The 27,714-nt window shown below is 40.3% G+C and overlaps 1 protein-coding gene across 2 annotated transcripts; it reads right to left on the bottom strand.

The window, feature by feature from the left end:
• IRF6 (interferon regulatory factor 6) lies at window positions 1-27,714 on the bottom strand. 2 transcript variants are annotated; one of them, XM_089668301.1, is made up of 8 exons: window positions 27,415-27,714; window positions 13,148-13,324; window positions 10,561-10,765; window positions 9,801-9,917; window positions 6,543-6,689; window positions 4,620-5,012; window positions 2,667-2,785; window positions 1-1,540 (listed from the first exon to the last, which is right to left on the bottom strand). In XM_089668301.1, exons 2-8 carry the CDS (start codon window positions 13,319-13,321, stop codon window positions 1,280-1,282), a joined length of 1,416 nt encoding a protein of 471 aa, XP_089524427.1. In that variant the 5' UTR covers window positions 13,322-13,324; window positions 27,415-27,714; the 3' UTR covers window positions 1-1,279. The 2 variants fall into 2 exon arrangements, with proteins under 2 accessions (XP_089524427.1, XP_089524429.1); XM_089668303.1 differs by having other exon boundaries at window positions 9,807-9,917; window positions 27,415-27,712.

Genomic DNA, 27,714 nt, shown 5'->3' on the forward strand with positions numbered 1-27,714 from the left:
TTTACAAAAAAAAGTAGAACAACTGTATTGGAAGGAGAACGGTTGTGCTGTACAAAAGCTTACTTTGTTAGGTTGACTGCAGTATATGCAGAAGAATGCAAAGACAAACCTGGAGATAATGGTTCCTAACACAGTAAAAGAAATAAATATATTGACTTAAGACCACAATAAAATCTGCAGAAAAATTATGCCATAGAAAATCCAGCTTTCTTGAGGCACTTGCTGGTTATAGATTTCTGAAAATAAGGAAGCCTTTCACTTACAACTACATTGAATTTTAGATGAAAAGCATAGCGGCCCAGGTATGTATAAAAAAAAAAAAAAAAATTATGCTCACATTTACATCCTTCCTGATTAGATCCACCGATAAAGTTCCTTTCAATGATCTCTTTTTTTGCACTACTCCAGTTGGAGTAAGCTTCATGCACATTGGGCTTTTGTAATCGCTTTTCTACTAGCAAGAGAAAAGCGGTTTTTAAAGCGTGTCTAAGCCACATTTTTGAAAAAGCACTTAGGTGTGTCAAGTGCTTGGGCTTCTTTTTCCCCCATCTTCTGGCCTTTGAAATGAAGAAAAAAAAAAAATTCTTCAGTGTTAAATGCACCAAGTGCTTAGGTACATTTAGATGCACCAGGCATTTTTCTGCCCAAAAGCTCCTTTCCTAAACACGATTTTTGAGCCCTTAAACACTCCTGCCTCTAAAAGCCTATATGTGCATGGACAGACTTTTTTTCTGCCCCTAACCACCCCTTTATGTTGGCATAATGCCTGTTTTACAGCTGTAGTGTGCATAAGGTCTTAATGCACTACTGACTTTACTGGAGAACTGATGAGCAGGAAACAAGGAAGCAAATAAGGGCTCTATCATTCAAGGAACTTCATTGTGTGGATCTAAATAGAAAAGCCTGTAAAAAATTTAAATATGTTGATACCTATAACCCTTAATGCTCAAAATTATAATAGGCTTGGGGTGACATTTTTAAGTAAATGTATAATGTTAGATATTTTATATTTAAAAGCCCTCTGCAAAATATCTCAGTGAATGCTACTATAAACATTAGGTAAGAACTGCAATCGACTCATACATGTACAAAACAGCCGAGTGCAGCTGACTGCATTCACGTGCAGGAGATCTGCTTTTCAGGATTAAAACAGAATGAAAGTCATCCTTAAAACAAGAAAAAGTCAAAGCAATGTATGCCTTAACAGTCCCAATTATGCTGAGGAAGGAGAGTTTCCAGAGGATAATATACAAAGTTCCCAAAGTTATGATCCATGGCATCACTGAGCTTGCAGTGCCTGAGCGATATGTAGGTTTGGTGGCTGCAGATTTGCAGGGTGCAGATTCTGATGTGCTATCATTGGCCAGGGTTCTGGACCCTGATGATTCTGTAGGAGGCGGTAAAGCTGTTTGAGGTGGGCAACAATGTTATCCTTAATATCAGGAATAGAAATTTGTAAGCGAACACTTCCACTTTCAAAGGATCGAGTGACATCTCCAGAGAACATCTCAAGAATCATTCGAGCAACCACAGGAATGATCTATGAATAAAATAAAGGTTAATGGTGGTATATATCTTTCACATGGATATTATAAGTAAATATGGCTGAATAAAACAAACTGCCATTTCAGACTGCAAAGCAACAAAATGGATTTTCAAAAGGGGGTGATACTTTTCTATATCCACTGTATAAAACACTATATAGTAGAATAGAGAATCAACATTATGTCTAACATGGGGATAACACTGCCTGGATTATGGTACATTTGTCTGAATTTTAAGATGCGACTTGGCATTTAGTGGTTCTATTAAATTCTTGAAAAAAATAAAAAAAAATAAAAACACACCCCCACACATCTAGAATATAGGGGATAGCTTTAGGCACATCAGTGTAAGACTGTGCTTCAGCACACTTGCATACTAGGAAGTGCATCACTTTTTTCATGGCAAAAAGGAAAATGTTGCAGGCTACAGCTTATTCACATTTCCATCTGATCCCTATATAACAACAATTTTTCACTTTGAAATCATATCCAATTTAAAGCTCAAAATTCAGATTTTTTTTTTTCGTTTTGAAAAAAAAAAAAAATAATAATATGGATAAAAAGGACAAGTTCTGTTTGGTTCTTTGATATCTGTATCCCCAACAGGGATATGTTTCTCCATTTCCTGTGTATTCACCAGGCCAAAAACTAAGGGTAAAATCTATAAACAGGCAAATAAAATCCATTTTTTTATGTGACAGTACCTCCACTCAATGTCAGTGTGCTTGGTAACAGTCACATTTTTTATGCTTAGCCTGATAAGCCTTGCCATGGAAGCAAAGAAGACTTGTGTAAGGGTTGGCATTATATTGAAAACAGAGGAGGGACAGAGGTAATGGTGGGAATAAGGTCATCAGATATGGGACCAGAAATGTTGTCAGCCAGGTTTATGAACCAAGGATAATCTGGTCAAACACTTATACAATTCGTTTACAGTAACATTTTTGCAAGCAGCAAAGCTTGTTGTCTTTGTTGTTCTACCTGCAAATAGTTTCAGGGTGATGCAGGCCGCGGGGAAATCTTCCAATGGGAACACTAGTTATGGTGACGACCTGGGGGGTCCCTAAGGAATGACCTTTTCGCTTCACATTTTCTTGCAAGATGTACAGAAGTTATATTCACCTGCACAATAATCAGCTTCCTCTCCTTTGGTTTACCATCAGGCCACTCTTCTCCAAAACACAGGTAGATTTCATATGGAGGCTGCTTAGCTCCACTTCCTTTTTGATGAGAAATTAGTTCTAAGAGCAAGGAAAAAAAAAAACTCAGATCATTAAAACACAATCATACTTCTTTCTATAAAATCATTTTCATGTTAAAGTAGTTCTAAAGCCAAAAATGTTTTACTTTAATGCGTTTAAATTTTTTCTAGTGGTAGTATTGCCCCCTCACTACTTAAACTTACCTGACCTCTATCTCGATCCAGTGCTGTGCCTATATGCAGTGGCTCACTCCACTCTCTCTGCTCACAGGAGGTTCAACGTTCAATTAAATCCTGTGAGGATGGAGCAGGGATGCGCCCTGCAGTTTGTGTCTATAGATGCACACAGTCTGGCTCTGGAGTGAGTTGCAGGTGTGCCACCATAGGTAGCGGTTTACTATGGTGGCATACAGAGAAGAGACTAGATCACTGACAGGATACCACAGAGTAGATCGGGGCTGCTCTGTGCAATGCCATTGCAGAACAGGTAAGCATAACATGCTTGTTAAATAAAAGTGAATGTATCCTGCGCCTCTATTAATAAGATCAATGCATATAAATTAATTCAATGCAATACGTGTACTAATATTATAAAGGAACAATAAAAGTGTATGTGCTTAGTGGCTGCTAGCAATGAAATTGTGTCCCTATAACCAATAAAAAAAAAAAAAAATATGTGAAAAGGTATATTGCTGCTAACTGGACATGAAGGGGAAAGGTGCTTAGGACCTGAAACACTACAGGTCCAATCTTGGAGGTGAGTGCAGTGGTGAATGGTGGTGGGTATCACCACGTATGTTTTAGTGGAGGATCACAAGAGGTGGAATGCAGTGATATAATGTATGACAATTGTAGAAGAAATACACATCATATGCATGGACACTTTACACTTATTGTTATTAATGTTTATTCACCATTAGTGACATATGGACTTTCAGATTTTTATTTTTTGTGGTTTATTATTCATAGAAATATGTTTATTGGTTTGAATTAATTGATTTGGAGGTGCAGCAAAATACCTTTTTCACATAACATGCTTGTTATTTGTAAAGTTAATATCAGACTATATCATTTTCTAATCACTTTACCTGTGCCCAGATATACGTAGTTAAGGGGTATAACTGAAAATCAGAGCCCAAAAGGCAAAATGTTAATGACACAACCCCCTCTCTCATTAATAAATAAAAAAAAAGGATAATATTACAAACACTGGAGGTTACCATACAGTTAGAGATATTTACACACACACACACACACACACACACACCTTACTAAAAGGCACTTTTTAATATTAAAATAATAAACATATGCTTATCTGCTCTGTGCATTGGTATTGCACAGAGCGGTCCCAAATTGCCTCTTCTGGGGTCCCCTGCTAGTGATCTTGGCTCCTCCTCTTCTCCGTGTGCCCCCTAGCAAGCCACTTGCATCCTCGCTCCCGAGCTGTGTGTCAATGGAGCCATGCTCCATAGACACACAGAGCATGACTTGGCCATGCCCCCCACTTCCTCCCAACAGAACTTGATTGACAGTAGCATGGGCCAATGACTCCTGCTGCTGTCTAAGTCTCTATGTGAAGAGGAAGGGAGGAGAGAAGAGATCCAACCATGTACAGCACTAGATCTATTGAGGACTCAAGTGAAGTATTTAGGGAGGTGTAAACCGTGTTTTTACCTTAATGCAAAAAACATTTTGGCTTTAGAACCACTTTAACAAATGTCATGTAATCTACTGAAATTAGATACAATAGGTCTATATAAATTTGCATTAACGTTACAGTATGAAATAACTGTGGTAGACACAGGTATATTAAAAAAAGGGAAGTAAAAAAAAAACAAAAACAAAAAAAACAAAAAAACAAAAAAAAAACTCACCACTTAAGAAGCTCTCCAAACAGAAAAGTTTAACTTTCTTCTGGCGCTCAATCAGATTCGGAATATTTGGTGAAGGGGAACACGGTCCTGTCCAGTAAACCTTGCACTGGCAAAGTCGAACAGCATAGATGGCATGCCCACTTACTTCCAAGATAAGTCCTCTGTCCATAACATCTAGCAGGCGGCTAGTGTACAACTTCTGCCTCTCATTTACAATCTGATCTGGACCTGGAAATCTCACTTGCTCCAGACTTATAGGACCAAAAAGTTCTTCTTGGTTGGGCATTGGACCTAGGTCACCATAGAAAAGCCGGCAGCCTTGAGGGTTACTGACATTCATTGTCTGTCCCATTTCTTTGCCTCTGTAGAGGAACTGGATCTCAAGATCTGTCACTGCAAAAAAAAAAAAAAAAAAAAAAAATCATATAAAATTTATATTATTGATATATAGCAACAAAGCAAATAAAAAAAAAACACATGCAAAATAAATGCATGACTAAAGTCCTGACATGCAAATATATACAACACAGTCGCTGACAAAATCCTACCTAAAATAATTATGTTCATTCTTTGCACTTTTGGAGCAACTGCACAACATGGGTATGGCCCATAGCAACCAATCAAATACCAATTTTTTTGGTGGAAGGTATATCACTTGGTACTGATTGCAGTGGACTAGTTTATAGCAGAACTATGACCTAAAATTGCTGCAACAATTAACTAAGTGCATCTGCTTTTTTTTCTCTTAGCCTCTTGCAAAGTCCTACAAACACTAGCGCTGTGTGCAAATGGCAGAGAGGCGTTTGGGAAGCATTTTTACCGCTTCCCAAACGCCTCTGCCAATTCTGCACATTGCAGCACATTGCAGCACATGGTGCTGTTCTAACGGGAGCGTTTGCGTCGCAAAACGGACGCCTCTGGACGAGTCAGGAGGCGTTGAAGCCTCCTATTCTCGTCTATGGTGCCGCTCCGCAAACGCCCGGCCGGCATTTGCGGTGCGGTTGCGATGCGGTTGCAGGGTGTTTGCGGAGCGGTAACACCACTCAAACTGCATTATAGGCATTTGTGGAGCGTTATTAACGTTCGGCAAACGCCTAGCAACCGCCGCTAAACCGCACATGCGGCGTTTGCGGAGCGTTTGCCGAGCGTTAAAAAACGCTCCGCAAACGCCGGACCAACGCTTGCCAAACGCTATAGGGGCGTTTGGCAAGCGTTGGCAAAACAGCCAAGTGTGAACGAGCCCTTAAGCCTGCCAGAGAGATCCACCTAAAGCAGCTTCTTGTAATGGCATGGCACCACCACATGATCACTGCTGATTCACAAGCCTGTAGCTTGCCAATCAGCACCTGGCCACACCTGGTCCAGCTCACTGCTTTCTGGATTGACAGCACTGCTTCTATTGCTGAAACCCTGCCACCATGACCTGCAGTGTTTAGGAGACAAATGGAGGATTTGGCTCAGCCAGTAAAGGTAACAGAGGTGTGTCTACTCCAGAGGCTTGTGCACCATATATAGTAACTGAATTTGGTACACATTTGAAAAAAACATAAAAAAAGAAGACGATTTTACTTCTACTTTAGGCCCCTCCTCTGGAACTTAAAAATGGTTTAAATTGCTTCAGTGAATCAGATTTTCTGATATAGCAGCAATCAGAATGCCATGGTACCTAAATACATGTTCCGCAAATACTGCTTCCACCCACAGCAAAGTACTTCAGGAAAAAAAAATATTGCATCTTTGTGTCACTAAGAAAAAAGGACACCCCTCAAAATGGCTAGAAAGCCTTTAGCAGTCAAGCATTTGTATTATAAAGAGTGGCTTACAGAATAGTAAAACAAAAATATTCAAGTTTGTAACTCTAGAAAATGTTGGCATGAATACATTTCAATTATTTGTTTCAGCTCCTGTACCATAGTTACTTACTAGGTAGGGAGCTAATCCACAATTCAGGAGAGCCGAAAAGGTCCACCCCTGATGGGGTCTGGGGAACCTCCATGTCTTGCGGTTCTGACTTTGGCCAGTCTGGTTCAGGAGTACAGCTACCTAGGCTTGCTGGGGCCATGGGAGAATCTGAGAAGATACACAAAAAAAAACAAAAAAACAAAAAAAAAAAAACATGTTTAAATTCGCACAATGCCGCTGAATTACAGCTGCACTACATTTGTGAAGAATGCACAAGATAATCTTTGGACTACTGTTTTTTTTTTTTTTCTTTTAACACATGGACATTCAGGTGAGATCTTGCCACTTCAAAGTTTGTTTGTTTTTTGTAGATTCACTTGTGTATTTCAATGGAAAAGAAAATAACCATGCCTGTGACAAATTTTTTTAAAGCAACAGTATCTCCAATACAGTATATACAGCTATTTTTCTATAGATGTTCTCCAGTTTCAGCAGCACATTAGTACAGTGAATATGCAAGGCAAATACAGGTCACATATTTGTGTTGTGAGCTTCATCATTCCCAAATCTTGACAGACAGGCTGGGCAACATTACTAACCCTTTAAGGAACTGCCCTGTAATAGTATACTGGTGTCTCACAAAGCCTTCAATTTATTTAGCTGCAAACCTGTAAGTTATCATTATGTGTGAAAAAACCCTGCAATAAGATTTTTTGTGCATATGGAATAGTTTTGTATTTTTATTCTAGACCAATAGTTTCAATATGTGATGAAATTTGTGGAAGTAGTAATAACCACTATCCAAGAAAGATGAGAACAGTGGTTATATTTCATTTTACCTGCATAGCGACTACTAAAGTATATGTGTTGCTAGAGGCATAATATACCCAAGGTTGAAAAGAAAAAAAAAAAAAAACAAAAAAAAAAGTGTTGTACAAAGCTGCTTTAGATTTCATGCGCACAAGGCTTGTACACGCAAATAATTGGCTAGTACAATCTCTGATTGTTTTCCTGCTCCCGAGGAGTCACATGTGCCACATACAGCCTGTATGCATGTCCAACATGATTTTCCAAAAGCAAACATTCTGTGTTGAAAGAATACATCAGACAAAAAGCATTGGGATTTACAAGCGCATGGCTGTGTAAAGCCAGTCACTTGTATGGCAGGCTGTGCGTGGCACGTGCAGATCCTTGGACACAGGAAAGGGCTGGTAAAATACACTTGCCATACTATATACCTGAAAAAGGCCCAGTGTGCATGATCCTTAATGCATCATTTTATTACCCGAACACTTCCTTGTATGACACTTCGTAATATTAAATATCTAAAAAAAATTTGAAAGTTACTGAAAACCATAGCAACTACATCCTATTTTCTGATTAAAGAGAAATTAAAAAAAAAAAAAAAAAAAAATAGGATACATAAAACATTTAGGCTTCATGCACACTAGCGGTTTTCCTTAAGCTCCTGGAAGCCGTTATCAAGCTCCATACACACTAACAAATAATGCTGGATAAAAAAAAAACAAAAAAAACCCACTGGCAATAGTGGTGTTTAGGAGAGTTAGCACTTTTACAGTACATGTGGGGGGGGGGAGTTAGAAAAAAGAAAAGCTGTTAGGGGCCTTTTATTAGTGTTTAGAAGCATTTAGCGTTTTTTTCTGCTGGAAAAAACGCTCCCAAAAACATATTTTTTTGCTGCTCCTAAACCCTGAAGCTTGAAAAATGCTTACATTTTAGCTTTGCTGTTCCTATTACCAATATTTTCTTTTCACACCAACAGTGCATGTTTTCCCAGGTAATATGCTTCAGCTACAGGAGCTAGTTAATTAAGTTTAGTTTTAGTTAAGTTTAGATTTAGCTAGTCTAGGTAGATATTTGTAGACATCCAAACAGTTGGTGGAGCAGAATAACTAAAATCTTTGGATCAACCTGGTAACTAGTAATTTCACAAAGGATATTAAATAACAGCCTCTTTATTTCTAGCAGTACAGGGTTACATTAAAGTACTTCGATCTGCCATAGAAATCTTGATATTTCACTGAGAATAAAGATAGAGACAACTGGCTTCAGAACACCCCTGGTGCTTCTCTCCCAATTTAACCAACATATGATTTGGCAAGTGTAAGAAAAGCTTACAGGTGGTTATAAACCTCAGACATGAAATATGAACAAAGCATATCCCTCTACAGTGTGTCAACTAAACACACTAAGTGTCATTCCTCTCTGCTGCTTCATTCTGATATTTCACTAAACGCACTAAGTGTCATTCCTCTCTGCTGCTTCATTCTGATATTTCACTGAGAATAAAGATAGAGACAACTGGCTTCAGAACACCCCTGGTGCTTCTCTCCCAATTTAACCAACATATGATTTGGCAAGTGTAAGAAAAGCTTACAGGTGGTTATAAACCTCAGACATGAAATATGAACAAAGCATATCCCTCTACAGTGTGTCAACTAAACACACTAAGTGTCATTCCTCTCTGCTGCTTCATTCTGATATTTCACTAAACGCACTAAGTGTCATTCCTCTCTGCTGCTTCATTCTGATATTTCACTGAGAATAAAGATAGAGACAACTGGCTTCAGAACACCCCTGGTGCTTCTCTCCCAATTTAACCAACATATGATTTGGCAAGTGTAAGAAAAGCTTACAGGTGGTTATAAACCTCAGACATGAAATTGAGGGTGGGGGGGAGGGGTTTGTGGAGGAGGGTAGGCCCTCCACCCAATTAACAGTCTTCGCTCTGCTCCCATGAACTGTGTGAAGGGGTGTGTGTCCCTTCTCTCAATTCATCTCTCAGAGTTCACCTAACTGGGCTATGCAGTGTGTAATTTCAGCGTTCAGCCCCGTTTTCTGAACTCTCAGACAAGCTTTATAAATTCAACACTTTGGATGAATGTAGTGAAGAGAAGACTGCACATAGACTGGTACAACTTATGTAGGAGGATTTGTGTCATCTCTGTGCATCCCCTGAGGCCAGTCACTTCAATATGTATATAAAAGTGTTTACAACCACTTTATTTCCTCACTTCTCCATAAGCTAAACATGTGGCTATTGGTTTCCCTGCCTTGACGTCTGCTGCAGCTGCAAGATCCCCTCTAAAACATATGAATACCATTTGTAACACAATTAGAGGACAACATTAAAAATGTATTTAAGGTCGAGGAGGCCTACTAAAGTGATCTTTGCAAAAATGTCTAGTATTATAGCTATTAACTTCAAGTTTCAAAAAGTACCCTTTTAATTAAATCTTATAGTAAAAATATACTGACACAAACCATTGATTGTTAGGCCATTAAAGGGCTCCTGGATTGGGACATGAATCTGTGACTGACTTATATCATCCTCTTCATACTCATCATCATCCCATCGTGAAGAACCAGTAGAACCTGTTGCAGTGAAAATAACTGATCAGAAACTTGGATATAAAAAGATTAAAATCAATCATGCAAACCAAGTTTGGGGTTCTACAATAAAACACTGCAAAAAAACAAGTAAAGTGCTGTAACCTCAAATAATTAAATCCAAATGAGATTAGTAATAAAATAATCAATTCTGATTGGTTGGTATGTAGGACTTCTCATTTACTACTTTTGACCAGACTGTCCTTTGTCTTGCTGAATTTGTATAAATGTGTAGTATTTTACAGCTTTGTGTGCAAGCAATAAAGTCATGCCCGATGTACCTGCAAATTTACAGTGTGTAAATACAGTCAAAGCAGTCTGCCTAGTCTTAAGGGGATGTCTTCCTATTGTCAGGCACACAACATTTGAACCAGCTTCTCTTGAACATAGAATGCAGAAAGACTTGATACCCTCAACATTTTTTTAGTTTGTTTTTTTTTTTAAACTAAAGTTCTAAAAGATAAATAGTTATAAAATAGGAAATATTTTGCAATGATCATGTGTACACTTCAATTTCTAATCCTAATTATTCTAAACATGAAGTCAAACTTCAACCACAATACAGAAAATATAACTGAGCCACTGTCTGCACTTTGAATGCTAATGCACATTCTGGTTTCAATCTTACCTGGGTTTATGATGGGGCCTTGGGATTGAGGAATGTCACAGACCTCATAGATTTTAATAGGGTTCATTGGAACTTCTTTGGTTCCATCATACATCAGTTTAAATTCTCGACTTTTGTTAAGTGCACAGCGCAGCTGGGCCTTCCACTTTGCTGGATCAGGATCATCAGCTCCTTCTTGATATTTACCAGTCTCTACAGCCCATGCCTAGTAACAAAAACAAAACACTTTACCAGATTTAACAGGATAGGTTTTCAACACTTTCACAGGAGAACAAATAAAATACACAGACATATCTTTTATTATATATCTATTTTGGAGCTCAGTGCATTATTTGCAGTAATCATTACTGAGAGTAGCATTTAACTGTCCCGTTTGGAAGGACCTCTACTTTGTAACCAAATACCTTAGTCCATTTTCTTTTCAAACACACCTCTTTTAGCACAGGTGTAGACACCTGTACCATTTAACAGCCAAAGTTATATTACACTAAACGATTAATCCATCCTTTAAAAAATTAGGTTTGATATTTTTAAATGCAAATCTACAAAAATGGTGGCTAAAAAAACAAAACCCAGTGGGTTTAAGAGATCATTCAGCTGAATTCATCATTCATGTAGCACAAGAGTATGGCAGCGGTCTGTTCATTGCTTTTATATTCTGTTCTAAAATGTGTGCATATTAACATTCAAGTGAATAGTAAGCCTAGGTGAAGAAAAAAAAAAAAAGCAAAAAAACAAACAAAAAAAAAACCCCCACTAACATTTCTCTTTAAAACTGGCAGCCATGCACATGCTTGTTTGAGAAATTTGATTCACTAGGTAGCAAAGCTTGAATCAGAATGACAACCTCAAAGCTTGCATCTTCAAAAATGTCACTATTGGCACTATGTTTCCATCATGTCAATAAAAGTCAAATTAGACTTGTGTATGTTTAAAGACAAATTTGTTAGAAAAGGGTGTTGTTACCAAAACTATGCCTTAAAGCAGGGGTGTCAAACTGGCAGCCCTCCAGCTGTTGCAAAACTCTCTTTTCTAATAAGTCCCATCATGCCTCTGCCTTTGGGAGTCATGCTTGTAACTGTCAATCTTGCAGTGCCTAATGGGACAGTTTGACACCAGTGCCTTAAAAGTATAAACAGGAAGGAAGTTAAAGTTGTTTTTGGGTAAACATTTTTTTACGTTTTCAGTATGCCTTCACTAATCAAAAAGGAAAACATACTGTAAAGCTGGCAAGAGACAATACGCCCGTGTGCATGGGCTCATTTGCCTGTATTTATGTTCAAAGTGCATGAACCGTAAAGGGTGGTTAGATATGCAGACATGATCTGACCACCCTCAGACTTCATTGTAGGCCAGCACATCCCTAACCTTGAACTGTTCATGTTTATCTGGAAAGCTAGAGGTTGGCGTCACTACTTCATTCCTATCATAGAGGATGCAATAGCACTCAAACAGGCTTTTCTAACCTGTCCATTTTCTCCTCTCCCAGATGAGCCTTGACTGATGGTCTTTGCAGGTAGCTGAAGAAGGCAATTAACCAACTACAAGCACAACCCCACTCAGACTGCAGGCTGGATTTCTCCTCCAGCAGGTGCCTGCAGGGATCATCTAAAGTTACATTGTGTCTAAGCAGAGGGTGGGGCCTGCTGAACAATCCGGTTAAAATATGCTGCCCTTGAGGATCATTCAAGTGCCTTGTATACACACTGCAAGTTTTTCCAATCCCAGTGGTGGTAGTTTGCCAATTCTATGAAAATGTTGCATTGTGAATGGCAGTCCCCAGCACTCCTTAACTTGTGAGGCCATAAAAAAAAAAAAAAAAATCTTGTTTGAACAAATGGTTCTTATACTACTCTAGTAGCAAAGGTTGAGGGGGGCATGCATTTTTGACCTACATGGGTGAACCTTGGCAGACATTACTCTGCATTTGAGGGGTAGAAGGAAGCATAAGGAAAGGCAGTGCCAGTTTCGGTCGCCATTGCTACAGAACCCAATGGCCGCACCATCTAAGTCCAACTTGAACAAATTTATTTAACTTAGCAACTAAATTTAATGCTTAATCACTATTTAACTCTGCCTTCCTGACCTATTTTGAACAAACAATCTGTGCGTCTGCTATAACTAAAGGGGAAAGACACACACTTCATTTGATTTCCTGTAATTCTCTTTCACGCTAGACATTTTTACAGCTGCTGTTTTTGGCTTTTGACATTTTTTGGCAGGGATGTTTTTTTGTCTGGAAACCCCCCCCCCCCCCAAAACTAGTGAGTTTCTAGAGTAGTTTTTTAGCTGTAAAAAATATAACGCTGAAAAAGGCAGTAAATCGTGGCAAACCAGCATTTTTAGACTTTTTTTAACCAAAAAAAAAAGGGTTTTTTTGGTAAAAAAAAAATGAAAGCAAAAACGCGGAAAAGCGCTAATACAAAAACCACTGAAAAACTCATGTTTTTAGCGGGACTTTAAACAACTAACGTCACCAGGGTTATTAAAACGCCCAGTGTGCATGGAGACTAACTATAGAATGAAAGTCATTACTCTTATACAATGTTTAATAGTATGTATCTTAATGGAGGTATGAAGTGCTCACCTTGAAAATGGTGTTCTCCTCTTCATGCTGAGGGCTATGACGTGTTGCATGTTTCCATGGTATTTGAAATCTCTTTGCCTCCCTGTCCAGCCATACCAGACCTGGATACCTTCCGCTATCCACCTGAGCCACCAACCATGGCTTTAGCCGAACTCGACGTGGGTGCAGAGCCATTATCTGAAAGACAAGGAAATCCTGCATAAAATTATACAATTAAATATGATGTGATAGATTTAAAGATGCACTTCAAAATGGTATCTTAAAAATGGAACTAACTAGCCATTTCTTCTGTCTTGTCAGTATTAATATATAAAAGACAAACATGAAGAATCCACTAGCACTATAATGTAAATAAATAAAAAAACCTTGTTTTGGCATCATGCACACAGACAGTCGGATGCTCAAAATAGGCTGGGATTTTATGCTAAAGCTTGTCCGAGAAGTTGCAGATGGCATTTACAATCGGTCACAGAAATGAATGGCTTTAAGTTGGTGCATGACAGCCACATGCAAATATTAAAAATTCCTTAATGGCGCAAATTCAGATTTCAGGAAATATGCCATATGCACAAGTACATGTTTATGCTGATGAAAAGCATCAGCGTTTGCTTGAGTACAGTATTCACTTCTATAGCAGGAGCTTTAATGTGCCATCTGTAGTTTACGGGGTGGGAAATCCCACCAGGATTTTATGCCAAAGTAGAATACCAGCCTAGCATATATCTATTTTATGTTGCTTCATAAACATTATAGCTAACCAATGCAACAGTAGACATTGTGAATCAGGAAAAGGCCTCATGCTCAAGAATAGTTTGATACTTTAAAGTGAAATTCCAGCCTTCATAGTGTCTACTGTTGCACTGAAATGCTGTAGCGATTATGAAGCAACATAAAATAGATACACAATGGCATTGGTAGTACAAAATTCTTTCAGTGGAATGCCCTAGTGTTATTAAGGTCAACTAAAAGAGGTCATTACAAAGATATCTTGTTTACCTCATTATGCGATGATAAAAACTCTATAATTTGCTCCTGCCTTTCATCTTCATCACTGAACAAACAATTAGCAGGAATTCCAGAACGTGAAAATATCCTCTTACTACCAAGATAAAGATATTATGTATAAAGTGCAGCACAGTGGCTAAATGGTTAGCAGTAGCGGCAGTACAAGGGTCATTGGTTTGAATCCCAGCCAGAGCACCACCTGCCTGGAGTTTGCATGTTCTCCCAATGCCTGCGTGGGCTTCCTCTGGTTTTCTCCCAATGCCTGCGTGGGCTTCCTCTGGTTTCCTCCCAATGCCTGCGTGGGCTTCCTCTGGTTTCCTCCCACACTCCAAAGACATGCTGGTAGGTTAATTGGCTTCTGTCTAAATTGGCCCTAGTACGTGTATATATGAATGTAAGTTAGGGACCTTAGATTGTATGCCCCTTGAGGGTTAGGGATTGATGTGAATGTACAATATATGTGTAAAGCACTGCATAAATTGGACGGCGCTATATAAAGTACCTGAAATAACAATAAATAAGTATAAATAAATAGGATGACTGTACACTGGCAGAAATATAGTATTACTTTACTTATTCATAAAATTTTATGTGCATGGTACCTACCAGCAAAGGGACAAGGTGGGGGGTGAGCACGTCAGAATCAGAATGATATGCACACCTCTCATCTGCTGCTAATGGCTTTGTAGATTCACCCATTCTATTTGTCCTGGGGTCCATCAACACAGAGACAAAAGGGGTTGATTTACTAATGGGAGACTGCAAAATCTGGTGCACCTGTACATGGTAGCCAATCAGCATCTAACGTCAGCTTGTTCAATTAAACTTTATTGAAAAAAAAACGGAACGCTAATTGGTTTCTATGCAAAGCTGCACCAGAACTTGCACTCTCCAGTATTAGTAAATCAATCCCAAAGTGGTGTTAAAATACAAAATATCAGGGTTGTCACCCACAGGAACTCCTGTTCCAGTGACAACTGTCGTAGGGAATTTCTCTTTGCTTCCTCTTGCTTCTCTGGGACACAGAGAAAGTAAAAAGCACATACAGTACACTGGAAATGAAAAACAATATGACTTGGGTTTATACTTTGCGATCTAAAACAAAGAAAAAAAAAAAAAAAAATGGTTTTGGCTATACATACACTTTAATGGCTATCACTTACCCATTACCAAATAGAGGCCCAACTAAATTTACATAAAAGGACACGAAGAGGTTTTAAAGAAAAACAATTATTTATATAGTAAACAAATATTTATAATATGTCCAAGATGTTGATCTGTTATGCACTGCCATGTTTTCTGACTAAGACAAGAGTCTTGGCTTGCTTTCTTCACCTAAGTATTTCTACCCCATGCCAACATCAGGCATGCATACTTCATTGCCTCTCAGTTTCTAAGCAACATAGCATGATTTCTAGTAAAGGAGGCCTATCCATCTAATACACCAGGAACATTACATCTTTTGAACACCTAACATCAGCAGGGAGAAGTGCAAGTGAAGGAAGCAGAGATTTAAAGTGGAACTACACTGCATCTGAGCACCACAAAAACCAAACACACCTAATTCATTTTTAATATTCAAAAGCAAAACTAACCCACCCACCTATGACTCCGTGCCTTATTTTGCTGAGAAATCACTTTGAAAAACACCCCCTAGCATTTCTGGTTGCAGCCATCTTGGAAAAGGGCAGTAGCATTTACTTCCTGGAATCGATCTTCCCTTAGCTTAGGCATGTAAGCAGGAAGGTGTACTAAGAAAACCACTCCTCCACTCCTGAAGTCTCCTTGAATGTATGGCATCATTTGCCTAGGCCTGGAAACCAGGAAGTAACTGAAGAAATGTAGTAAAAAAAAAAAAAAAAAAAGTTTAACACTATACTTTCCCATTTACTAGCAATATAGGGATTAGAAAAATTCAATGTTGGGAGAGCGAAGTTCCGCTTTAACTCAATTAAGAGTCATGTACCATGATGGCACACAGCAAAGCAATGCATCAGCATAAAGACAGAGTTAGAGCCCCTCTCTGATTTTTTTGTCCCTATATGAGGGGGGAAAAAAAAGGGAGGGGCATATAAAACATTTGCAGTACAGTGAGGAAGGATTAAAAATTTTGGCAATGTTTTTGTCGTCATTTTTCTAGTAAAAATTATACCTTCCATTTCTTGTATGGGCATCACTGGGACAGGAAGTGTAGGAAAATTGCTCCAGTGTGGTCAGACAGAAAAACCCCGATAGAAATTCAATTAGTTTGGAAACATTTCTAAAAACCACACAAACTCTTCATCTTCATGAGTAGACCTAAAATTCAATGTCTACCTCTACTTCCACCTTCAGTTCAGTGTATATGCCTAACAATGTCTATAGTAGTTTTATTTTCTATTTATTTTCCCTAATTTATTTGGCTTTCAATGAGATATGCTTACGAATGATTTGTAAAAATAACTCTAAAAGGATAACAGTGGGTTTTCTGCACGGAGCCTACTGCCATACAGAAACAAAGTGCCCTACAGTAGAAGAAAAGTGGGGAATTGTGTCTTAAATGTCCTTTGAAGATTTAATTGGTAGAAGGACTGAAGGCAAAAGACAATTAACTGTATATAAACCACTGCAATAACCTTCAGATGCTATACAGGCTTTTCTGTTACGACAGAAATATGAAGGTTGCTATTGCTGAGTCCTACTGAAAAGACAAGTTCTCTAGTTGTTATGGCCATGCTTTTGCTGCTTCATTTTTTTTTTTTTTTTTTTAATCACAGACTCGGAGTGCTTTTCCAAAGTATGGAGGGCTTTTGCATCCCCTATAGGTCTATAGGAAAGAAACCCACTTGAAGCAGGTCAAAAGGAGGTCAGCTGCAGGTCATCAGTCCGAAAATTCTGAACTCAAAAGCAACTCAAACTAATGAAAAATAGATGCCATCAATAAACACCCAAAGTTGGTTGACAAAGGCTTTAAAGATAGGAAGAAATCACAATTGCGAGACAATGGTTTTAATTAGAGATGAGCGAATCGAACCAGGCGAAGTGGAATTCGTTTCGAATTTCAGGAAAAATTAGATTCGCGGCGAATCCGAATATTAGCATACTTCGGGTGCGCGAATCGGATTTTTCCCGATCAGCCGGCAAAAGTGTCCCTGCAGAGAGCTCCGCTATTTCTGACAGTTCTCTGACAGTTCCTTCACATGTACAGCGGTTGAAACATTGTATCTATTTGTTTCCATTTAGGATACAGATGTTTTTATTCGGAAACAGATACAATGTTTCAACCGCTGTAAATGTGAAGGAACTGTCAGAGAACTGTCAGAAATAGCGGAGCTCTCTGCAGATACACTTTTTGCTGTACTGGAATACTTCTTCTTTTAATTCTTCTTTTCATTCTTCTTTTCATGAAGGAGAATGAGGAGGAAGGAGAATGAGGAGGAAGGAGAATGAGGAGGAAGGAGAATGAGGAGGAAGAAGGAAGAATGAAGAGGAAGAAGGAAGAATGAAGAGGAAGAAGGAAGAATGAAGAGGAAGAAGGAAGAATGAAGAGGAAGAAGGAAGAATGAAGAGGAAGAAGGAAGAATGAAGAGGAAGAAGGAAGAATGAAGAGGAAGAAGGAAGAATGAAGAGGAAGAAGGAAGAATGAAGAGGAAGAAGGAAGAATGAAGAGGAAGAAGGAAGAATGAAGAGGAAGAAGGAAGAATGAAGAGGAAGAAGGAAGAATGAAGAGGAAGAAGGAAGAATGAAGAGGAAGAAGGAAGAATGAAGAGGAAGAAGGAAGAATGAAGAGGAAGAAGGAAGAATGAAGAGGAAGAAGGAAGAATGAAGAGGAAGAAGGAAGAATGAAGAGGAAGAAGGAAGAATGAAGAGGAAGGAGGAAGAATGAAGAGGAAGAATGAAGAGGAAGAAGGAAGAATGAAGAGGAAGAATGAAGAGGAAGGAGGAAGAATGAAGAGGAAGAAGGAAGAATGAAGAGGAAGAAGGAAGAATGAAGAGGAAGAAGGAAGAATGAAGAGGAAGAAGGAAGAATGAAGAGGAAGAAGGAAGAATGAAGAGGAAGAAGGAAGAATGAAGAGGAAGAAGGAAGAATGAAGAGGAAGAAGGAAGAATGAAGAGGAAGAAGGAAGAATGAAGAGGAAGAAGGAAGAATGAAGAGGAAGAAGGAAGAGGAAGAAGAGGAAGAAGGAGAAGAAGGAGAAGAAGGAGAAGAAGGAGAAGAAGAAGGAGAAGAAGAAGGAGAAGAAGAAGGAGAAGAAGAAGGAGAAGGAGGAGAAGGAGGAGAAGGAGGAGAAGAAGAAGAAGGAGGAGAAGAAGAAGAAGGAGGAGAAGAAGAAGAAGGAGGAGAAGAAGAAGAAGAAGGAGGAGAAGAAGAAGAAGGAGGAGAAGAAGAAGAAGGAAAAGAAGAAGAATGAAAAGAAGAAGAAGAAGAAGAATGAAAAGAAGAAGAAGAAGAAGAATGAAAAGAAGAAGAAGAATGAAAAGAAGAAGAAGAAGAAGAAGAATGAAAAGAAGAAGAAGAAGAAGAAGAATGAAAAGAAGAAGAAGAAGAAGAAGAATGAAAAGAAGAAGAAGAAGAAGAAGAAGAATGAAAAGAAGAAGAAGAAGAAGAATGAAAAGAAGAAGAATCTTTTCATTCTTCTTCTGAGGATGAAGAAGAAGAAGAAGAAGAAGAAGAAGAAGAAGTAGGATGAAAATAAGAAGAATTCCAAGCCGGGAAAAAGTGTATCTGTCAGAAATAGAGGAGCTCTGCAGATACACTTTTTGCCGGCTTGGAATTCTTCTTATTTTCATCCTACTTCTTCTTCATCCTCATCCTCAGAAGAAGAGGATGAGGATGAAGAAGTAGGATGAAAATAAGAAGAATTCCAAGCCGGCAAAAAGTGTATCTGCAGAGCTCCGCTAAGTGTATCTGCAGAGCTCCGCTAAGTGTATCTGCAGAGCTCCGCTAAGAAATAGCGGAGCTCTGCAGATACACTTTTTGCCGGCTTGGAATTCTCCTTCTCCTTATCCTCATCCTCCCCCTCATCCTTCCCCTCATCCTTCCCCTCATCCTTCCCCTCATCCTTCCCCTCATCCTTCCCCTCATCCTTCCCCTTCTTCTCATCCTTCCCCTTCTTCTCATCCTTCCCCTTCTTCTCATCCTTCCCCTTCTTCTCATCCTTCCCCTTCTTCTCATCCTTCCCCTTCTTCTCATCCTTCCCCTTCTTCTCATCCTTCCCCTTCTTCTCATCCTTCCCCTTCTTCTCATCCTTCCCCTTCTTCTCATCCTTCCCCTTCTTCTCATCCTTCCCCTTCTTCTCATCCTTCCCCTTCTTCTCATCCTTCCCCTTCTTCTCATCCTTCCCCTTCTTCTCATCCTTCCCCTTCTTCTCATCCTTCCCCTTCTTCTCATCCTTCCCCTTCTTCTCATCCTTCCCCTTCTTCTCATCCTTCCCCTTCTTCTCATCCTTCCCCTTCTTCTCATCCTTCCCCTTCTTCTCATCCTTCCCCTTCTCATCATCCTTCCCCTTCTCATCTTTCTCCTTCTCCTTCCTCATCTCCAAGGGCATTTAAATTAAAGGTACAGTGTTTTGCACTAATATAAAGGCTCTCTGAAGCCTAGAAACCCTTTTTATAAGTTAAATTCGCAGCGAATAAATTCGCATCGAATCAAATTTCTTCCTCAAATTCGGCGAATCAGCCGAATCGAATTTTTGAATAATTCGCTCATCTCTAGTTTTAATGCCAAAATTAGTTCCTCTCACAGCTAAAAGCCCCTTGGGGGGGGGGGGGGGGGGAAGGGGTTGGAAAACCTTATCTGATCACTCTTCTCCCTCATGAACCAATCGTATTGGTGTTTAAATACACCTCCCCCTTTAGGTTTCTCAGTGGGTATCAGAGGTGACCACAGATAAAATGCCCAAGGGTAGGAACAAGCTTGATGTCAAACTGGGCCAGTGCAAGGCATAGCATTGATAAGCTGGCCCTGGCACCTTCTGGTTCATGCAAAAATAACTGGGGTGGGACATTGCAGCAGGGAAAGTGGATGTGACTTATCTGAATATGGAGCAATTAACTCAACAGTCTGAATTCATCAGTCATATGAGCATGGTAAAACTGAGACTGAGGTTCATAAATACTACAATAACCAACACTTCCTCATTTTTTTCTTGGAACCAACACAGTTTACCATCCTGCAGTCCTCTCTTGCAAAAGCAATATTTTTTTCTGTGATGCTATAACATGAATGATAGATAGCGGGGAAAAAGGTGAAATTACAGTATAAAGTTTGAAGGGCGGTACTGCTGCCAAATGCAACCCATTCAAGTTAATTGAGCTGCTTCATAAACGTTTGCAAATAATCAATACCCACGCTTAACTAAAGGTTCAGCTTCTAGTGGGTGAGGACTGGTGCTCACGCACTCAAACGATCAGATCCATGGTAACATCAAGCCGGAAAATCGGTGTAGTCCATAAAATCCAAATCTTTATCAGCTACACATTAAAACACACTGGTAACAAACTACCGCATTTCAGCTCCGTGCTATGAGGAAGGCTGTCACAGCTAAAACGTGTTAGCTTGTTACCAGTGTGTTTTAGTACGTAGCCAGAAAAGATTTGGATTTTATGGACTACACTGGAGTTGCCACCTTGATGTTACTATGGATGCCTCACAAATGTTTGGCTTGTGGCCCAGTATTTACAAAAAACAGCTTTCAGAAGGTGCCAGCATTGCCTTCTAAAAGCCTAGCAACCACAGCTCTGCCACCCACTGAAAAGCAATCCACCATGAAATTTTTTTATGAGGGGCAGTAAAGGGGTTGTCACCAGAAAAGAAAGCAGAAAAATCCTTCAATGGAGGATTTGCCTCACTTTGGAGAGGTTCTCTCTCACTCCCCCTAACCAGCCCTCACTTTATCTAAAATGAAAATGTCTTGGCCTTAAATATACATTAGGCAGTATTGAAAATGTAACATATTTTAGATAGTACATACCACAAGAGAATATAAATCATATGGTAACTATTGGATTGAGGAAACACAAGGCAGGGTAGTATATATAACCTGGAATAATATCGACTCCAGTTCAGTCAGACTTAAGGCAGCATATAACTGTGCAGTGAACACAGGGTGTGGTATAGGATCATCTTTACAAGGCGACAACAGGAATCTCTCTCTTTATAGAACTTTGGTAAGAATAAACTACAGCTTTCTTTGTCCCTATGCACTACATTGAGCACTGGATTCATTGTATCTTGGGTTCCACACTATTTTCAATTGATGGGGGTTCAGCCAGTATAAAGGCTACAGTCACCTTAATTTACACTGGCCTATGCAGCAGACAAGGGGGCCCCAGTAGTTTAGAATACACTGTGCCAATTGTAAGAAAATTGTTGTAAATGCCATACTGTAGGCCTTTTCTGTCACCAATGAAGCCTGGCCTGAAATACTCCCAAAGTTTATTCCTGCATCCTGACTTATTTCCAGGACACATAAGCCAAAGGCCATGCACTCTACGCCTCATTGATATAACATTATGACAGGTTAAGGGAATAATGATTATCTTGTTACATTGGCATCTGAAAGTCAGTAGGATATGTTGGGCTGCAAGTAAATTTGCTGTCACTGAAGCCGTTGAAAGCAGAAACAAAATGCGCAAGCATAAGAATTTGGGCGACTGACAAGTATCAAATTGTAACAGCTTGATGCCTAGGTCAGAGCATCTCCAAAACTACAGCTCTTATGGGATGTTCTCAATCTGAACTGGTCAGGACCTACCACAAGCTGCCTAAAAGAAGGAAAACTGGTGCTCAAGGTTTACCGATGCATATATCGGGAGCCAGGGGCGGACTGACAACTCATGGGGTCCCCGGGCAATAGGGGATCATGGGGCCCCTATGTCCTTGCCCAAACTCAAAAAAAGCCTATGGAAAAGGTACCAGGGGCATCTCATGGGGCCCCTTACTGACCCCGGGCCCTCAGGCAGTGCCCGAGTTTCCAAATGGTCAGTTCGTCCCTGTCGGGAGCAAAGGCTGGCCAGTGTAATCCAATGCTACTGTAGCTCAAACTGCTGAAAACGATAATGGTGGTTCCAATAGAAAGGTGTCCGCACACAATGCATTACAGTTTCTTTTGGGCTGCATAGCTACAGACCATTCAGGGTGCTCATATTGACCCCATGTCCACAGCCAAAAGCACCTCCAATGGACACACAGGCATTGGTACTGGACCACAGAGCAATGAAAGAAGGTGGCCTTGTATGATGAATCCAAGAATGGTTGAGGAACACAACGAGTTCCAGGTGTTGACTTAGTTTCCAATTTCTCCAAATCTGTGGGCATGTGCTGGAAAGGCCCCACCTCACAACCTATAGAACTTAAAGCTACTGACGGCTTGGTTCCAGATACCACAGCATACCTTCAGAGGCCTAGTGGAGTCTATGCCTCGATGGGTTATGGCGAGTGGTCATAAAGTTAATCAGTATATATGCCAGCTGTCTCTTCCTGGTTCTTGCAACAAAATCAAAAACATGGCTGATCATGCCAAAAAACTTTTTATAGTGATCATATGAAGCCATTATTACATGTTTGGCTCCTTTGTAAATCAAAAACAACAGAAATCACCCAAATGGCCCTGATTAAACGTGTCCATACTCCAGAATGTTTGACCTTGGTACAGACACACAAGGTGATACATACACGTTAAAACAGCAATTAAAGCTTTATTTCCCACATCTGTGGCTTTTTAAATTGCAATTCGTGTCTGTAGAAATAATCAATGAGTTTGTTAGCGCTCACATGGATCCACCGAGATGCATACTGAGCCATGGGGAGCAGAAAAGAAGTGTCAATAGACTTGTATGACTAGGTAAATATCAAGATGGAAAAAGGATATAAAAAGATATCCAAAGCCTTGAACATGCCATTCAGTACTGTTCAATCACCTATTAAGAGTGGAAAATTCCCACAGAAATAATAGAGGCTGCTCTGGAAAAGGATGATGTGGTGGTTTAGAAGAAGCACAATAAGACGATACTTGAACAAAACAAAAATGAGCTGCATGGCCAAGTTACCAGAAAGAACCCTTTACTATGTCAAAGCCACAAAAAAGCCTGGTTACAATATGCCTGACAACACCTTGACGCACCTCACAGCTTCTGCACACATAATCCAGAGTGACAGGACCAAAATAAAGCTTTATGTTCACAACCAAAAGTGCTATGTTTAGAGAAGGGTCAACAAGGTCTATAGTGACAAGATACATTCATCGGCCACTTTATTAGGTATGCCTTGCTAGTGCCAAGAAAATACCCCCCACACCATTCAGCACCAGCCTGAACAGTTGAAAGCATGGATGCATCCTGCCTTGTATCAAGTTGTTTACGCCAAATTCTGTATCAACCATCGGAATGTCGCAGCAACCAGTCTGCCCATTCTCTGACATCAACAAGGCATTTTTGTCCACATAACTGCTGCTCACTGGATATTTTTTCCTTTTTCAGCCCATTTTCTATAAACCCTAGAGATGGCCATGTGTGAAAATCCCAGTAGATCAGCGGTTTTTAAAATACAGCCCATCGGGTACCAATAGCCATGCCACATTCATTCTGATGCTCGTTTGAACTTCAGCAAAACGTCTTCATTTAGGCTACGTTCACACTAGCCTTGTGTGCAGGCGGCAGAGAGGCGTTTGGTAAGCGTTTTTACAGCTTCCCAAACGCCTCTGCCAATTCTGCACATTACAGCACATGGTGCTGTTCTAACGGGAGCGTTTGCGTCGCATCGCGGCAAAACGGACGCCTCTGGACGAGTCAGGAGGCTTTGAAGCCTCCTATTCTTGTCTATGGTGCCGCTCCGCAAACGCCCGGCCGGCGTTTGCGGTGCGGTTGCGGGGCGTTTGCGGAGCGGTAACACCACTCAAACTGCATTATAGGCGTTTGTGGGGCGTTATTAATGCTCGGCAAACGCCTAGCAACCGCCGCTAAACCGCGCATGCGGCGTTTGCGGAGCGTTTGCCGAGCGTTAATAACGCTCTGCAAACGCCAGACCAACGCTTGCCAAACGCTATAGGGGCGTTTGGCAAGCGTTGGCAAAACAGCCTAGTGTGAACGAGCCCCAAGTCTACCTGCCTTAATGCATTGAGTTGCTGCCATGTGATTGGCTAATTAGAAATTTGTGTTACCAAGCAATTGAACAGGTGTACCTAATAAAGAGGCCAGTGAGTGTAAATACAGCACGTTATCAGAAAATACTGGCAATTGGAATTTTGCTGAATGTAAGCTGTGTATGGGAAACACTTGAATTTTCCAGCAGGACAATAACTGTAAGCACAAGACCAAGCTGACCATCCATTGGCTACAGCATAAAAAGGTGTAGGTCCTAGAGTGGCCATCACAGTCTCTTGACCTTAATATCATCAAGCTACTCTGGGGAGATCTCAAGCATGTGGTTCATGCAAGATAACCAAAGACTTTGCATGACCTGGAGGCATTTTGCAAAGATGAATGAGTAGCTTTACCATCTGCAAGAATTCGGGGCCTCAGTCAACTATTACAAAAATACTCCATTCTGTCATTGATGCTAAAGGGGGCAATCACAGTATTAGAAACTAAGGGTATGCAGACTTTTGAATAGGGGTCATTTCATTTGTTTACTTGTTGCCATGTCTTGTTTTATGATTGTGCCATTCTGTTATGACCTACAGTTGACTATGAATCCCATAAGAACAAGAGATATGCGTTTTGGCAGCTGGCTCGTGTTTTCTGTAACCACTTCCCGTCCGGCTGGTGTATATAAACGGCCGGACGCTGGCAGTGCAGGGTTGGGTGGTCTTTTATAAATGGCCTCCTCGCCCCCTGCTTGTGCACACTCCCTGGGAGCGCGCAGCATCCCAATCCAGTGCCCGCTGTGTCCTCCGGACACAGTGGAACACCGAATGTCGTACGGGACCTCTGTGCGAGGTCCCGATCATGTGATCACTGATTGGCCAATCAGTGCTCACATGCAGAGTAGTAAGCAAGATGTCACTTCTGACATCATTGCTTACTACGTGTGTTATCTGTGAATGATCACAGAGGTCACATGGTACAAGGCTATTCACAACAGCCTTGTACCATGTGACAAGCTGTGGCCAATCACAGCTCACACAGTAGTTCTCAATGGCTGCAAGAATAAAGCCAGAGAGAAGGATAAATTATTGTTTTTACAGCCTTTATGGGTGTAAAAGCAATCAGTGTAAAAAAAAAAATCTTTATCACCCCCCACATGTAGTACAGTGTCACCATGGTGACACTGTACTGCTAGGGTGACAGTATGTAAAAAAATAAATAAAAAAAACATTAATATAAAAAAAATGTAAAAAAAAAGTTTAAAAATTATAATTTTTGGTTATACACCAATTTGGGTTATTTTTTGTTTTTTTAATATAAAGATAACTGAATACATTTTGGCCAAGATGTATGATGAAATATAAAATTTTGAAAATAGTAAGAAAAACACTTTTTTTCAAAATTTGTGGACATTTTCATTTACATAGCAAAAAAAATAAAAATCCCACTGAATAAATACCACCAAAATAAAGCGTTATCTGTCTCAATAAAGTGCTAAAAAATTCATATGGGTACAGTGTTCCATGACCGCACAATTGTCATTCAAAGTGTGATAGCACTGACAGCTGAAAATTGGCCTGGACAGGAAGGGGGTAAAAGTATCCGGACAGGAAGTGGTTAAAAATGGTAGATACTGTATTACCTATTCTTCAAGGGTATGGAAACGTTTGAGAGAGTGTGTGTGTGTGTGTGTGTGTATATATAAATACTGCTATCAGGAGGCCAGCTGAAAGTATGAGGAAGAGACAGCCAGAAGACGTAAGAGTGGAAGATAGTGGTGTGGGACCAGGTTTGCAGCAGTGTGCGAGTAGAGTTAAACAATATGTAAATCCAACACATTTTCTATTCCTGATATGTGCCTGCTGTACTATGTACTTTGCATTACTTCCTTTGTGTGAAACTCATGGTGTTCCTGTCAGTCCCTCGGTTTGCCTATTAAAAACTGACCACACTAAGCAGGAGCGCACAGCGTGGTCAATTCTCTCACTATACTGGGAATTCAGTGTGCTCTCTTCCAATGATCAGACTTGTCCTGACATGCCTCCATCAACCATTAACTGGGAAGATTAGTGTGCTTCTGTTTCTCCTACCCAGCTCTTGTAAAAACAAGGAAAAAAAAAAGTCTATATACATTTTTATATCAACAAATGCTTTGCCTTTTACTTCCATTTTAAACTGAAAGCTTTGTTTTACATGGTGAAAAAGCGGACATTTACTTTAAAATACTACTACTAACAATATAAAACAAAAACTATTATTTATTTATTTCAGGTACTTATATAGTGCCGCCAATTTACGCAGCACTTTACATATATATTGTACATTCACATCAGTCCCTAACCCTCAAGGGGTGTACAATCTAAGGTCCCTAACTTATATTCATACATACACATACTAGGGACAATTTAGACAGGATCCAATTAGCCTACCAGCATGGCTTTGGAATGTGGGAGGAAACCGGAGTACCTGGAGGAAACCCACACAGGCACAGGAGAACATGCAAACTCCAGGCTGGTGGTGCCGTGGTTGGGATTTGAACCAATGACCCTAGTACTGCCAGGCGGAAGTGCTAACCATTTAGCCACTGTGCTGCCCAGATTAGTTTTTTTTTAACTAAAAGTGATGTTCTACCGGAATGAAGGATCTCATGTCCATTGCCCACACTGAAGAATTTGGAAGGCTGGGTTTGAATTGAATTTCCTGCACATTGCCCATACAACATGGAAACAACCCTTCCAGTACTTCCAAGTCTTCTATGATCATTAGAATATCCTACAAACAACATGTGTAAACAGCATTTCCATGGGCCCCTTCCTTGGACTGTGGGGCCCCACACATCTCCCCTCACCTACATGGCTCATCTATATCCAATAAATGTCCTTACACTAGAACTTCATGAAATGGATACAAAGACAACTCCTTGTACTGTAACAATGTCTATGTAATCAAAACAAACAGAGTCACCTGAACAAACAACCCCGGCCAGCTCCACCATTCACAGATCACTATGATCGGGAGACTGGAATACAGAAGAATATAAATACCCAGTAATAGTCCAATGAGAGTGGCAGGTCGCTGGTTACACAGGCGATCCCAACTTACACCGAAACTACAATATGGCAGCAGGAAACCCAGGAGCTCGGAGTGAACATTGGAGAGCAGGAAATGAGGGACTGCCCGTACACATGTACACTTACCTCCACCGGAGCTCAGCTCCCTCTCAGCCTATTACCACACTCCGGGCAGACACAGTCACTGCTAGGAAGGCTCGCTGCGCTCTCTTCCTCTTCCTCCCCTGAGCCCCTCTCTGTTCTGATTCCTCCGCAGACTCCCTGGCTCTCTCCTCTTTCCTGTCTGCCTGGCTCAGGTATTCGTGACGTCACGTGGCTCAAGGCAACAGGACACACCTTAGTCAGGGACTGCTCTGCCAGCTGCTGTGTGCTCACGTGACCCTGTTCCTCACAGCCTGAGTCAGGGCAGAACTGAGCTGTGTGGGA

Source organism: Staurois parvus, unplaced genomic scaffold (assembly GCF_062004578.1).
Source record: "Staurois parvus isolate SC_StPar_1 unplaced genomic scaffold, SC_StPar_1.0 ptg000056l, whole genome shotgun sequence".
Taxonomy (NCBI): domain Eukaryota; kingdom Metazoa; phylum Chordata; class Amphibia; order Anura; family Ranidae; genus Staurois; species Staurois parvus.

What these genes read in the sequence shown, in the direction of transcription:
- IRF6 (XM_089668301.1), bottom strand. Translation starts at nt 13,321, where the DNA reads ATGGCTCTGCACCCACGTCGAGTTCGGCTAAAGCCATGGTTGGTGGCT. An exon ending in CCTAACAATCAATGGTTTGT is followed by an intron (nt 6,690 to 9,800) that starts GTCAGTATATTT and finishes GTATCTTCTCAG; the next exon opens with ATTCTCCCATGGCCCCAGCA. An exon ending in TTTGGAGAGCTTCTTAAGTG is followed by an intron (nt 2,786 to 4,619) that starts GTGAGTTTTTTT and finishes CCTTGCTCTTAG; the next exon opens with AACTAATTTCTCATCAAAAA.